This window comes from Apostichopus japonicus, chromosome 5 (assembly GCF_037975245.1).
Source record: "Apostichopus japonicus isolate 1M-3 chromosome 5, ASM3797524v1, whole genome shotgun sequence".
Classification (NCBI taxonomy): domain Eukaryota; kingdom Metazoa; phylum Echinodermata; class Holothuroidea; order Aspidochirotida; family Stichopodidae; genus Apostichopus; species Apostichopus japonicus.
The window spans coordinates 24,021,674-24,036,624 of NC_092565.1; the positions used below are offsets into that span (position 1 = coordinate 24,021,674).

Below are 14,951 nucleotides of genomic sequence, written 5' to 3' on the forward strand. Positions count from 1 at the left end.
TTGGGAGACAGGTTGACAAATTACAATCATTTTATTTGCTCATAGTGTACAAAGTAATTATCAGATCTGATTTGATTTGATGGACAATTTATAGCAATAGGAAACCCTCAAGATTCTCAGTGAACTTGTGTGTTACAAGGTAACTAGAATAAAACAATGTAAGAAAGAGAGTTTCCAGTGGTTGCTCCAAATTAATTTCTGTTCTTTGAATCATAGCAAAATTGTGTCCAAGGAATGACAATTCAACAGAAAACATTCCCTAACAATACATTAGGCGTCTTAAAGAGTTGAAACAAACTTCACTTCTCCGCTTCAAAATACAGACCTTTTGTGTTTAATTGGAAAGTCATGACAAGTTACATGTCTCAATACCTGTATCATTGACCAATCCAATAGTTACAATTCCATGATCAACAACTTTGAAAAACCAAAAGATTATAAAATAACCTGTTGAAAAAAAGACTAGGAAACTGATAATTTCACTTGTAGTGATTTTCCTGCACATAGAATGACCAAGTTATAGCTTTGGATTTTATCAATTTGTTATATAATTGTATAAGCACTTGAGGATGGAGGGGTTCTCCATACAGGAAATATGTTGCTATGTATGATACATATATGTGGGTGTCCAAACCACTTTTCTGGTCCATCAACGTGGGTAGATCACTAGATCACTCACCCTACCATTAAAAGCAGTCATTAAATGCTGTCATTAAAAGCAGTCAAATCCAGCCATCATGATTAATCAATATCATAAAGATACATATGCTGAACAATTCCCAATATAGCAAACAAAAGTATGGTTTCATTTGAGACATTTCCTTTCTTCCTTCATATTATTTACCACAAATGGCATTACAGAGTATCTAGAGTATATCATGTATCTTCTTTATTCATTAATTTGATCATTTCCTTGAGTAAGGTGGCTTTTGAAAAGGACATTGCTGAAATGAAAGTTTTAACACTACCATACAATGGCAATATAGTCAGAAACAATCATACTACTTAAATTAACACCATCAAAATATGAAACAAACAAAAACCAACGGGAAAACTAAGGAATTTCACATCATCATTGCAGTGTGACATCACAAACTGACAAAAACTAGTATCTCCCTTACAAAACATTTGAAATATGCACCTACACCTGTATTTCATATTTGAAACCAAAGTTGTGAAAACGAAACAGCAAGACATTAAACTTCTAGAAGACTTGATATTCACTAGTCATTGCATTCTTCAGTTTTCAAGTATTCTTGGCCATATTCAATCCATCATATGGGCCTCGATTCTCCCATCTGCAATGTCAGGGCCCAGGTCAGACCTTACTGAGCCTTGAGTCATTAGCCAGAGGACACTCAGGTGCATGATGTTCATCTTTCTCCAGTGTGGTGCAAGTTGCCTACTCTTGGCAGCTTAGATGGAATGGCAATCTGTTGCTGTGAGTAAACAGCTTGTCTTCATTTTGACATCCCTTCAGCTCTTTTTTACTTTAGTTTCTTCCTGAACTGGTTTGGGCTTTGCAGACCTAGCAAACACCTGTGGATGAGGTCATATAAACACAGAAGCTAATACATAGGTCTGTCACACAAACAGCATATGATATGAAAAGAACTAGTCTCTCAAAGTACCCTTCACCATCACATACATGACAATTATTATTAAACACAATGTCACTGTGTAATGTCCTCTGACAGTATTTAAGGCCAAACTACTTTGTTAAGTCTTTATAAGACTTTATAGGAGACTTCCTTTCCCATTGTATACAATTGGCGATAAAACAAATAAATAAATTTAACAAAGCACACACACGCACAAATAACCATATGTACTAAGCAGATCTTATTAAATTAAATTCTATAAAGAAACCCGGCAAAAGCAATTTGCTGGTTAAATCAGCTGATAATTTACAGGTGCTGTTGAGTAAGGGTGTCTTATCCTTCACTATATAATTGACTAATGTCACATCATGTTATAACTATTTGGAGATGAATATATCCCAGTGAGTTATGTGGGAAGCCCGACTCAATTTCATGTTCTTAGTTCCCAGCATAGATTTGTTTGAAGCCTCCAAATACCACCAACTTGGCAATAAGAAATGGTCCTCAAACACATGACTCGTTATCAACTAGCTACTCATTATCTTTCAATCATGTTTATTTAAGTTACAGATATATTGTTTCGTCGTATTTAATATTAGCCCGATGTCTTACCACAACTAAAGGCTTGCCATGTAGTAGGTAGCCGTTTGTTTCTTTCACTGCTTTCTTGGCTGAGTAGTCGCTGGGAAGTCCTACGAAAGCTTGGCCCTTCATACGACCCTGCTTCATCAGCTGTATGGAGAACCTTTCAGAGGAGGAGGAGGAGGAGGAGGAGGAGGAGGAGGAGAGAAATACAAACACTGATGATGTAACCGTAGGCTGAGGCATTCCTACACGTATAGATACAAGATGATGGTTGGGTTAATTTATTGGATTTAGTTATGATTTGTAACCGTAGGCTGAGGCATTCCTACACGTATAGATACAAGATGATGGTTGGGTTAATTTATTGGATTTAGTTATGATTTGTAACCGTAGGCTGAGGCATTCCTACACGTATAGATACAAGATGATGGTTGGGTTAATTTATTGGATTTAGTTATGATTTGTAACCGTAGGCTGAGGCATTCCTACACGTATAGATACAAGATGATGGTTGGTTTAATTTATTGGATTTAGTTATGATTTGTAACTGTAGGCTGAGGCATTCCTACACGTATAGATACAAGATGATGGTTGGGTTAATTTATTGGATTTAGTTATGATTTGTAACCGTAGGCTGAGGCATTCCTACACGTATAGATACAAGATGATGGTTGGATTAATTTATTGGATTTAGTTATGATTTCAGATATTATCATCTTTAATCAAGTCTTAAGCTTAAAGGATTGGTTCAGTTGTCATACATGTTTGTGTTATATGAAAGAGGACAATAAAACAAACACAATACTGTTCAAATATCAGATTGTGTAGAAACTGCTGAAATCTGACTAGCTGTGATGTCACATCCTCACATTCCTGAAAAGTCTTTCTTTTTTCTCTAAATATTTTGTGAGATTTCATGACTTTCAACCAAAAGATATGTCAGGAGATCTCATATTTGTCAAAGGAAGTATTTGAGATTAAACATCTGACGAATTTTTTATTATATTATTTTCAAATGTGTTAAAAAATGTAAATAATTTTTAAAGAAAAATATTCACAAATGTTAAGGAAGTGAGGATGTGACATCACACCCTCACAGTTAGTCTTTCTACACTTGTCGTTTTCAAAGAAATTTTGATATCTTCAAAGTGGCATATCTCCTTAACAGAGCATGCTATCATGGTAGTTTCTTCACTGTTCTTTTTGTGCTCTTTCATACAAAATAGACATGTCAAACACCTGAACCAATCCTTTAAGCTGCTTTATAAACCAAGAACACATATAGAGAACTAAGATGAATAGAATAACTTCACATATGGACTATTTCATTTGGTAAAACTCAATTAAAATACTATTAAATTTCATGATGCACGCAGTGTAGGCTGTTTCAGCAACCTCATGCATCAGGATTCAAAAAGTGGACTTGGAGGCCAATTCCCTCCCCCCCCCCTCCCCACCCACTAATTTTGGTAGAGTAATGAACCGTTACATACAGGATGTAGGCGGATCAAATGTTTAACGAAAGAGGGGTGTGGCTGTGTGGTCGTCGAATGCGACTCCCATGTAGGGGGATCTGGGTGTCCTCTACCAGAAAGAAATTCAAAGTTAAGACATCAAATGATGCATTCTCATAATGAGACTATAATTAGCTTTATAATTAATTCTAAAGGCAAAGTTGTCCTAATACGTACTTTTGAACTTTGAATAATAATGTATCCCTCTGACTGTATGTTTCTCCCCACGACTGATGATGGTGGGTCCATGCCTCTCCCCCTCTGCCACCCCTTTGTGCAAACCACTGGCACCCTCACTAATGTGTGATAACCAGTTTGCTGAAGCATCTCCAAATATGATACTACTTCTAATGCAAGTTGTCCTACATCAGCACTTACAAATCTTGATCTAAGGCTGACGTCCAATCTACGTATCTCTGGTAGACATATTTAACACTCACATATCTTTATCTAAAGCTGACGTCCAATCTACGTATCTACCGTAGACATATTTCAGGTCTTTCTCCTCTACTTGTTTGGATAAATTCTTGATGTAAAGTCTCGTGTTGGGTTCACCGGGGTTGTATCGCTTGAAAACTGACATGTTCTTCATTTCTGGAAAGAGAAGAAAAATGGGGAACAATTTGATGGGAGACACTTAGTCATTTCTACTGTCATCTATTTCACAAAGAGCTGAGGTATTTCAGAGAGCTGTGTGTATATCTCAAATACTTAATTGATGTAAAAATAAGTATGTATCAGCCTCATGGAGCAGCATTAGAAGCAAAATATACTCGAACAAGGTTACAGCTCGCTAAGCAGGGCCCTTACCTTGTGATAGAAAACTGTTGAAAAGACTGTAAAACCAATTGATCATAAATAGTCTCATTTAGTTGGGGGTGTGTTACTTTAAGTCACTGCAGATCCATGTTTATGGGGCGCTGTGAGGCAAATGGCTTGCAATACCATTCAATCAATGACCAGCGAGAGGTTCTTACCCTCCTTGGATAATCTGTTTTTCAGCTGCTCTCTGGTGATGTAATCCGTTGACTCATTCTCCTCCTCCTCCTCGCTGCCTTCATCATCTTTCTTGACTGTAGGAAGAGCCGGGGTGAATGTTCCAAACCCACCAGCGATACCAGGCCCAGCTGCTGATTCCGATGGTTGAGGAGGTTCTTCAAAATATTTCATGAAAAATTATCTTTAATTTCATTAGAGAATTGCAGTATGCAATGAGGGGAATTACAATGTAACCTAAAAATGAAACAACTGGAATTAAAAAAAAAAACCTTTCGTGTCATTCTTAAGAGTAAGTGTACCTGTTTGTGAGCTTAAGACAGAAAATGATAGAATTAATTTACAATCAGGAACCACTTACCAGCAACAACACTATATGAAATTAATTCTTTTTTTTACTACAAAAGTTAAAAATAATAAATGCTCACGAACAACTGTGATGACTCAGATGAGCCTCTGATCTCCCTTTATTTATCAATTGCTTGTATCCATAACTACTGCTACTTTATCTATTACTACTACTACTTTATCTATTACTCATATATAAAGACAGATGGGATTCTCCTTTCCCAAGACTTCAACACAAATACTTACCATTTTCACTGTCCGTATGTTTGCTTAGAGCTGCAGCAATCCCCTCAGATAATTTAATCTCTGGTCTTTTCAGAGGTACTGCTGGTTCCTCAAAGACTTCAGATGGATTGATCGCTTGAGAGGTAGCCTCTGGTTTAAACGCAGGTTTGGCCGTAGCTAGTAACTGCTCTATCCTTGATCGTTTCGGCTTCTTGACTCTTCGTTTGGAGGGGCGCTTCATGGGGAAGACATCCTTTGATCTAGAAGAGAAAAGAGGGACAAGTTTAAAATAAAATCATGATGCTAGGGAAAAAAAACATTGGAATTAACTGACCATAACGATTTCTGTGGGTTTGACTGCCACACTTTCAGTGTAATATTTAATACCATTATTTATTAAAAGTGGTGAACTTTTCTTTTTAAAGTGAATTGCAATACCATTGCTCAGCAAAGCCTGACAATGTTTCAAAGTGTTCACCTATCACCAAATTGATCCAACCTGTATATTTAAACTATATGAAAAGGTTCCCTACCTCTTCTCCACGCCATCTTCATCACTCTCTAGTTCTGATTCTTCCTCGCTGGATATCTCCATCTCATCCGGCTCTGGTGGTCTTGGCTCATCCTCTTGAGGCTGGATTGAGACGAATAGGATTTGTTTCAATTTCATTTCATTTGTCAAACTAATTTGTAAACAGGAAAATGAATGTCATTGTTAAGACAAACAATCTACACAAGGGTGCATTATAGATAAACAGTGAAACTTAATTGAATATCTATGCTGTGTAATAAATATAATATAATATAACACAACATAGCAGTATTAACAATACATAATTAACATAACTAAATATGCATAACAAACAATACATATCATAACATAACTAACAATTCACAACATAATGTAACTTAACATAACATAACTAGCAATACATAATTAACACTATATAATGTAACATTACATAACTACAATACATAATACAACATAACATAGCATAACATTGAGAAACTCATTTAATGATAGCTATTTACCAGAGGAGGAGCTGGAAAAGATGAGAGAGAGAATGGAGCTGGAAGATTCATCTTGTTCATTAGATGGAGAACTTGGTTGTAGAAAGGAGGAACAGCTGCTAATGTGTTGGCAATGTTTATGATAATCTGCTGGGTTGGTCTAGGATAACTATACTTGAGAGATGGGTTCAGTGGATACTTCAACCTGTGAAGAAACAAAATGGATAAAATGTCACTGAATACACCATCTACACGGATATATAGAACTAAAACAAGGATTCAGATGTAACAATTATGATATAATAATATATATGTATATTGTTTTCAAAGACCAGATTAAATAACTTTATCTTACATGGCTGAAAAACATTTGTACTAAATAATGACTTTAAGTAACCAGTCCTAGATAATGGCCCTTTTGATGAAATCTACATCAGACACTTGAATTATATTAGCTTAATATCCTGACTAAAATTAAATATTGTGTGTGACAGAACTTTCCTAAGGATCTAGGAGTCACATGCTTATCTCCCCCCGTCTCTCCCACAAGAAACTAACACTATTAAACACAAGAAGTAATTGCACAAGCAATACATCAGTTTTTTGGAACACATCTTCTTGCAATTGTCACATTTTTGCAGTGCTTGCCAATGAACTAATTCCATAAATGTTTGTTAATAAGTTTGATGCATCTAAAATGTATTTGCAGAAAACAACTAAGAACCTCAAATTAAATGTTCATAATACTTGAAAGCAAAATATTCTTCAGGTAACATTGTGACTTCTGTTCAAATTTCTCAAACTTACCCTAACTTATCTGACAATAAAGACAGATTAATTGGTCCCTCCAAAAATGCCTTCTCTTCCTGCATTTTCTTTGATGATAAATCTCTTGTCTCCTTTTGATTTTCCAGACTTTTTGTTTTGTCCACTCTACATTATGACAGAAATGAAATCAAAACAAGAAAGTAAGGAAGAGAGGATATGAAATAGTTAAGTACTGTTTTGTATTTCTCACTGAGAAGAAAGGGCCATATTAACAGATGATACGTGTGGTCATTTCAAATATAATAAAATACCACTAAAATGTGTTCAAAGAAATGATAAATTAGTGAAATACAAGTGGTAATCCAGAACTCAAATTGTCTGTGCACCAGTTGGACCTTATAGGTAAGGGCTGTCTTTTCTGATAATTTTACAAACTAAGAGCTAAGAATACTTTGTCGTTGCATAAATCTTTCACTTGGCACTTTGAATGAGGAGACAGATTGCAGAAGAAAAGAGGCTGCAATATTTTGCCATCATCAGCGACAGATGCTATTTCCAGTGGTAAGCAGAGGAAACAGCTTCTGAAATAATGGACCAACTTGTGAGTTTTTATTCATAGTAATATGTCAGATATGATCTTGGTGCAATCAACTCTTGATAGTTCTCAACCGCATAAAAGGATGAAGATGAAATCAAACCACATATTTAAATGTATACAAGGCGGGTCCAATCAATTTGGGATAATGTGTTAATAAACCAAATCTGAAATAAAAACCAACACAGAGTGTGTGGAGATATCCATATATATCACCTTGCAATTGTATCATTATCAGTTTTCTGCTTGTGACTATCGTTTCTTCTAGCATACTCCACCGTCAGTGTTCTTCCGTGTATCGTCATCTGGTGGAGCTTTTGAAGAGCCTGGATAAGACAAGGGAAAGCAGTATAGAAGAGTTGAGTGGATAACAATAGAGTTTACATGGATACTTTAATATCTTTTGATTACACCATGTCCAAAATTAATTGTACCATTAAGCCTATGTAGATGGATGAATCCGAACAGATATAATCACAAAAGTTACATAAAATGTTTAATTCTCACTTAATTAAATCTCCATAAGTTAAGTACTTACATTTGATGCAGAGAAATGGTCTGGGAAATAGGCAAAAGCACAATATTTCTGGGGAGAAAACATCCATAAAGAAGAAATGAATGTAACGCCTTTATGTTGTAGTCACTCCGGACAAATTCGGTGTTGACTTGTACAGTTTTCCCATATTGCATATTTTTATTGGTCACAAGTATGCTTTAGGCTAATTATTAACTAATCAGAATTAACATTCTAATCAGAATTAACATTCAAATCCAATTATTCATACCACAGAAACCTTTCCGGATCACACTGATTCTTTGCAATGTTTTATTATTGATCTGCAAAAGTTATCCACCTAACAAAGACCCCAAAGTGTGCCTATCATATGCCTACTTGCCTAAGTACTGTATACTAGCCTACAAACTTTCTGCAAATTGCGGAGATGTCCCCAAGTGTTACTGGCCTTACAATGATCACATCGTTGGTGTGCTCTTTGAAAGTCTTGGAAATTTCTCTGGATGTCATTTAGTGATTACACTTTATCACGATGTTTCCTATGGAATTTGAAGAATTCACTATCCAACAATCTTGAGATAAATGAGTTGTACTACTGTATTTTGTATGCCTAATAGTAAGTTGTACTAAGTTGTCCCCAAGTGTTAGTGGCCTCACAATGATTACATCGTTAGGTTAGTGCGCTCTTAATTTGCAAATCTTGTAAAGTTTTCTGGATGTCATGAAGTCGGTCAGTGATTGCATTTATCACAATGTTTCACTATGTGATTTAAAGATGCCACTATCCAACAGTTATTAGATAATGAGATGTACTATTTTGTATGCCTAATAGTAAGTTATTCTAAGTGTTTGGTATCCAGTCAAAACGTCCCTTTACCAAAACGTCCCCGCTTTTTTCAGACCAAAACGTCCCCGCTCTTTACCAAAACGTCCCCGCAATCAAAACGTCCCCGTGAGTCAGAAGGTCCCCGCTTTTATAATCAGTTGGAATGCAAGTGTGGATGTTTTTAGTTCAAATCAAAGAGAAAGGATAAGTAAGTTTAGGTTGAAAGCACAGTTTTTAGGAGTGGGAAGTGCCGGCTATGAGGGCGGAAACATTTTTGAGTATAATTTTCTGAGGTAAGATACTAGAAAAGGGAATGCAAGAGGGCTGTAGGGTTATAGGATTTTTTAAACACGAGTTGGTTTCTGAATGAATGAATATATACGATATTGAGGGAAGGGAATATAAAAGAATTTTTGTTTTGTTTATGTACAACAAGTTACTTTTGGAATATGCGAGACGGGCTGGATGAAAGTGATATATATTTTCCTACAGCACATACGTTTATTTTTTTTTCTGAAGACACTTTATATTTTTGATTTTCGTGATTGTTTGCCTATTTTGCTACCCTTTTCCAGAATTTTTTCTGCCTTCTTATTTTTTGATGGTATAGAAGGGGGACTACGGCTAAAGCCCCAGCCCCCTTTCCCGTCTCTGCCCTAAACGATATATAGTCCTTCATGATTTACTTAGCGCCTGTAATCCAACTTGCATGCCGATAACTTAGCCAAATAATAACTTAAAATTAATATATATCAACAACTGTAAATGAATGTATTAGACGGGGACGTTTTGACTTACGGGGACGTTTTGACCAACGGGGACGTTTTGACCAAAAGCGGGGACGTTTTGGTACGGGGACGTTTTGGTAAAGGGACGTTTTGACTGGTAAGCAAGTGTTTGCTAGGCCTACAATTGAGTGCGAGGCAAGGCTAACATTTATTTAATGGTACTTAATCATATTTGTTAAAATGTTAAGTCTGCTAGTCTATATAGCCTGGCTAGGCTACAACAATAAAGACGGTTACTGGGAATCAAAGTAGTACGCTACCATCTTTCCTCTGTTGGACATAACTGATGCATTAGTAGCTCCATAGTACTTGCAAAAGTCGATTCGTTCCTCTCGACTTAACTTTTCTGATAAATGTCGAATGAGAAGAGTCTTCGGATCCCTTTCGTCGCTCGCCATGACCGTATGGGCCTACCACGAATGGGTAGCTCGGGAGTTGCAGTTTTAGAATATTTATTTGCTAGAGAATATTTATTTGCCAGATACAGAGAAGACAATAAAGTTAGGTCCTGAAATGAAATGAGTATGTACTTTAAGAAACGTACAAGGGGCTTTTGTCCTTCAGAAACTGTCTTTCTTTATAGTAAAAATGATCTTTTACATAAAGATAAAAATTATTTTATATAAATTTGTTACTAATTATTAATAATCCACAGTCCTTGTTATTTTTGACATAGAGAAGCACGAAAAAGATGGCCGCGTCCATGTGCAGAAAGTTGCTACCGTCATGTACTATTTTGTTTTGTTAACATTCTTCCTTTACATAAAAACGATATATGATATGAATTAACTACCGAATTAACTATCAGTGTTCTTTTTGCGGGCAATCCAAATGCCGTTCTGTAGATAACTCTATTTGTCTTTGCAAATGCGATCGAGATCCAGCTAGCGGTTCTGGCTACTGTAGACTGCATAGGCCTAGGTTTATATATAGGCCTAGAGTACTAGTTTCGCGAACTTGCCATCGCCGCCTGGGCGAAATGTAAAGAAATGTACATATTCTTGAGAAATGTTTGATTATTAGACAATGCAAACTAAGCTGATAATAGCTCACCAATGTCAAAAACAGGTTGCAAATAAAATGCAATTAAACCAAGAAATTCATATTATCACTTGTAATAACTTGCATAGGCTAGGTATAGGATTAACTGTAAAGCACTTATTACACTTCACTTTCAACTTCCAACAATCTTCTTTTTAAGAAAAGAGTATAATTAAGTAAGCTAACACAAGTTCATTAAGAAAGTAAGCCTAGCCTAAGAATTTGTGTGGATACCATTCATGTAGTGTTTGTGGAATGTTGTTTTATTCTGCCATTTCTGTTAACCAGGCTAACCACATGACACAAAGATGTTAAGTTCACCTCTGAGATCATTTTGTTATACATTAAGGTGCTGAAACCTCTGTGACTTAAGTTAATTGTGTAACTAGTCTAGATATTGAACAAAGCATTTACTAAACCACTGAAAATGTTCTTTGTGCCTCATTGCTTTCAGAGATTTCACTTAACCAATGGCTTTTCTTATAGAACTTAAAGGTTACCATACTTTGGCCTAAATAATACTGAAAGTAACAACAGCATTAGAACAAAGCTTGAAACTGTAAGCTTATGTGTAATGTATAATCGACTGTCATCTTATTCTGGAAAAATTTCTAACTTTTGTGGAAATATTAGTGAACTGCATGGAATAATTTATCCAGTATTGCATTGCAAAATGCTATGCTAAATGGGTAACTTACTATGCATACAAGTGTATAGCATATTTTGTACACAGGAACCATAGTATTTTACAAGAGACAACGGTCAGAGTCTTAACATCTTCTACACAAAACAATGAACACTAAATGTTTCCATTCACTGATACAGTATCTTGAATCTACTCATTTCAGGTGCCACAAAACTCTTCAGTTCGATATGGACCAGGCCATTGACAGAAAATGCACGGATTTTGCAAAAGGAGGTTAGCAGTAGAGCATTCTCAAGCGTTCCACAGTCACATCTCCCTGGCAATGGTGTTCTTAGTAGATTATTTCCAGCTCCTGTGTATTATAAAGCAGCCTCAGCTAACAACAGGTACTGTATTATGCAGTGGATAACATTGAAAGCTATAGCATACTTACCATGCAGGCTTCCGGACTTATTACAGTTTTTATGTGTTTTTGTTTGGTATGTGTATCTATTGGCTGTTATATGCTGGAATGTGCTTCATGTTTAGAGTTTTCACTAGACATCCTGTTTTCATGACATATCTTATCTTGGAATTTTGTTTTCATAAATAATTTACTGATGATTTGAAGTCTTGTCCACTATATAGTTGTAATTGGTCAAGCCATGTGCACAGTTATCTTTCTCACCACTCATAGTTTGCTAAATGTAGACTAAATTATCAATTCAAAATTTAATGCCGCTCTGATAATTTTGTCACACAGCTCCTTTTGTTAGTTAATATTAATAACACATAATTCCGAACTAAATCTGATTCAAAGAAATTTATAGTTAATTAGTTTACTTGAGAGTTGTCTGATAATTGGATAATGGTTGAAACAACCTTCAGATTCAACTAAAAAATGCTTTACCCATTGGATGGTGTATAACTTTATGATGAACAAACCGAAAAACACTTTTGCCGATCTGTGCTTGTATTGTCAACCAAGTTATTTCAATGTAACACAGATTAATTTGAAGTTAAAAGCATGGAAGGGAGATGGAAAAGCTTGGTAAAGGAGTTAACATCACAGAAGAATTTCTTCTGCTCTAACTTGTTAAAAATTTTCACTTGAGCACTACTGTTTTATTTTTTCATGTACTGTTGTAACAACGAAAACAAGATGGCTTAATTTTGTTTTTTTGTTTTGACTATGACTAGTGGTCTCCGACTAATGAAAGGTCCTCTTGTCCAGTCTGTAAGGACAGTAATCCGGTTTGACATAACCAGTGGTCAAAAACAGACAGTTGAAGATGTACCAGCTAGGTTTTACAGACTTGCAAAGTAAGTTGGGACTTTCCTCTACAGCTATTTCTTGCATTTCACTACATTAGGTTAGGTAACTGCAAAGTCATATAATGGTAATTTGTTTTAATTGGAAATAGTTTATTAAAATATCCTGAAAATGTGATATTTAAGGTTTTCTGGGGTGAAAATGGTCTGATGATATTTTTAGTAATGTTGAAAGTTATTTGATATGACTATTTCTAGCATTATTTGAACTGTGAAGTCAACTTTTTTATATGAAAGAAGACATAATCCCACCATCATAATTTGGTAGAATTTTTAGGCGTGATATTTGGTAGTACAAGGAAGAAGAAAAATTTGATTGGTGATATCGTTTCTATAGCTATTGCGGTTTTGATAAATTCACTTTAAAGTCTGAATTGATGACCTTTCTCTCAGTGCAGGCCTTAATGTTAATTATTTGTTGTAAAATGTTGTCACGCAACCAATATATGTCCCTGTATGGCTCATACAGTCCCTACTGTATGAGCCAAAAATTTGTGACAAAATTGATAATGCATTCCAAAAATGTTATTTGAGGTGGTAAAATTTGTATGTTTTCAGATTGATGTTTTGTTCGGCATCTGAGGAAACTACCAAACAGTCTGTGTATTAGACTAAGTAGTCCAGTCAATTTCATTGTTGAGCATCAGATGTTAGAAATTGGTATAGAGAAATACAACCTGGATTGGTAGTAGTTTTTATTCTTCTACAACAGATCAAAATTAATATTGTGCCTCGGGTGAGATTATTGCTCTTATATTTATTTTCCCAAATTGTTCCGTTACAAACTATAAATAAAAAAGCATTGTCTCTCTTCTCTCATTGCAGTGGACTTTGGCTCCGGGCAATAGCTGGTAGGCAACGTAAAATGTGGAAAAAACATCGGAAACGTCGCCGTCGTAACAAACAGTTCATATTCTGCAATAAAACCCAGAGTAAAATGTTAGACAGGATGGTGACGATGGAATATAAAACTAGGAAGTATTACCCTGATGACCCCCTCCAGCAGTTTCAAGAAAGGAATTACTGCGGGCTGAAGCAGTATCCCGGTCTTGCCTACTTGAAACAGCATCAACAGAAGTCCCGGGAACCATCATCCTCTGACCCACTAGCTCAACAAATACATGATTCATTTGGAGTGAATAGGTACAACCCATGAATAGGTACACATGACAATGCCAAGGAAAGTTTACAGTGAGGGAGAGACCAGTTACCTGGAGGTGATCTCTAAATTGCTAATATTATAAAGATTCCAAAAAGCTGTAACTCTTACACAGCAGGATGATGATACATGGTTGTTTAATCATTTTGTTTCATGCTTGGATGGAGAAATTTAAAAGTTGTTCTAATCATTCAACACACGTTGACACATAATGAGTATGCTTGTTAAAGCTCTTCCTATGACCTTTGTACTGAGATCTGCCTTGAATTGCTTATAAGTAACAGATTGTTTCTTTGGAGAATCTTAACTTTATAGTCTTTATGTATTGACTTGGTTGGCTAAACTTGACTAAAGTTCATGTGTTGCCATGGCAATATCTATCATTAAAGAGAAGACAAGCATGAATCATTGACGGTTTCACTCTGTAAAGGTATTCTGGGTAGGGAATGCAATTGCCAAGTGCTCATCAAAGAACTTTCTGTTGTTACTGGTAATGTTCACTTTATAATTGGAGGCTGTTTGGATTTACTCAATGAAGAAATTGATGTCTGGCTTTACCTTGATAGTAAGAATTAACTAGCGTAGGAAACCACTACATCATTTGTGCTTAAAACAGGATGTATGAAAACACTATTTGAGATTTTCATCTTTCCTTGTGGCCTTACGTTTAAGTAAAACAAAACCTTTGGAATCACTGGTAGGTTTGTGTGGCATAAATGTTGTTCTTGGCTTTGATTTGTACAACTGTAGACATAGAGGTGCAAATAAAGTACTGTAAATCAGGCGTTACCAGGAAGTTATGATTCTCTTTTCTGTGGTTCATGTCAAGATTATGAATCTGCTTTTTTGTGCTTCACTCGTAAGGTAACTGAATTAATAAATCATTCATAAGTTGCTGCAGTATAAGCTGATATAAAATACCAGCCAGTACAGAAACTGTGAAGACTTCTCAAGATATTCACTGATTTTTGGAAGATAGAAGGGAAGAAAGAACCCCCCCCCCCCCCCTCCCTGCCAATATTT

General features: G+C 35.7%; 2 protein-coding genes across 3 annotated transcripts; one reads left to right on the top strand and one right to left on the bottom strand.

Annotated features, from left to right (window-relative positions):
* Positions 1-7: 7 nt before the first annotated feature.
* On the bottom strand, positions 8-10,274 carry LOC139968116 (RNA-binding region-containing protein 3-like). The gene is made up of 11 exons (XM_071972495.1): positions 10,032-10,274; positions 8,182-8,229; positions 7,860-7,969; positions 7,088-7,213; positions 6,302-6,485; positions 5,803-5,903; positions 5,291-5,529; positions 4,678-4,854; positions 4,141-4,294; positions 2,214-2,346; positions 8-1,539 (listed from the first exon to the last, which is right to left on the bottom strand). The coding sequence occupies exons 1-11, from the start codon at positions 10,167-10,169 to the stop codon at positions 1,477-1,479; spliced, it is 1,473 nt and encodes a 490-aa protein (XP_071828596.1). The 5' UTR covers positions 10,170-10,274; the 3' UTR covers positions 8-1,476.
* LOC139968128 (large ribosomal subunit protein bL35m-like) lies at positions 10,176-14,712 on the top strand. Of its 2 annotated transcripts, none has more exons than XM_071972514.1 (4): positions 10,176-10,293; positions 11,661-11,844; positions 12,638-12,760; positions 13,595-14,712. In XM_071972514.1, the coding sequence occupies exons 1-4, from the start codon at positions 10,290-10,292 to the stop codon at positions 13,923-13,925; spliced, it is 642 nt and encodes a 213-aa protein (XP_071828615.1). In that variant the 5' UTR covers positions 10,176-10,289; the 3' UTR covers positions 13,926-14,712. The 2 variants fall into 2 exon arrangements, with proteins under 2 accessions (XP_071828615.1, XP_071828614.1); XM_071972513.1 differs by lacking the exon at positions 10,176-10,293 and adding an exon at positions 10,347-10,499.
* Positions 14,713-14,951: the final 239 nt, after the last annotated feature.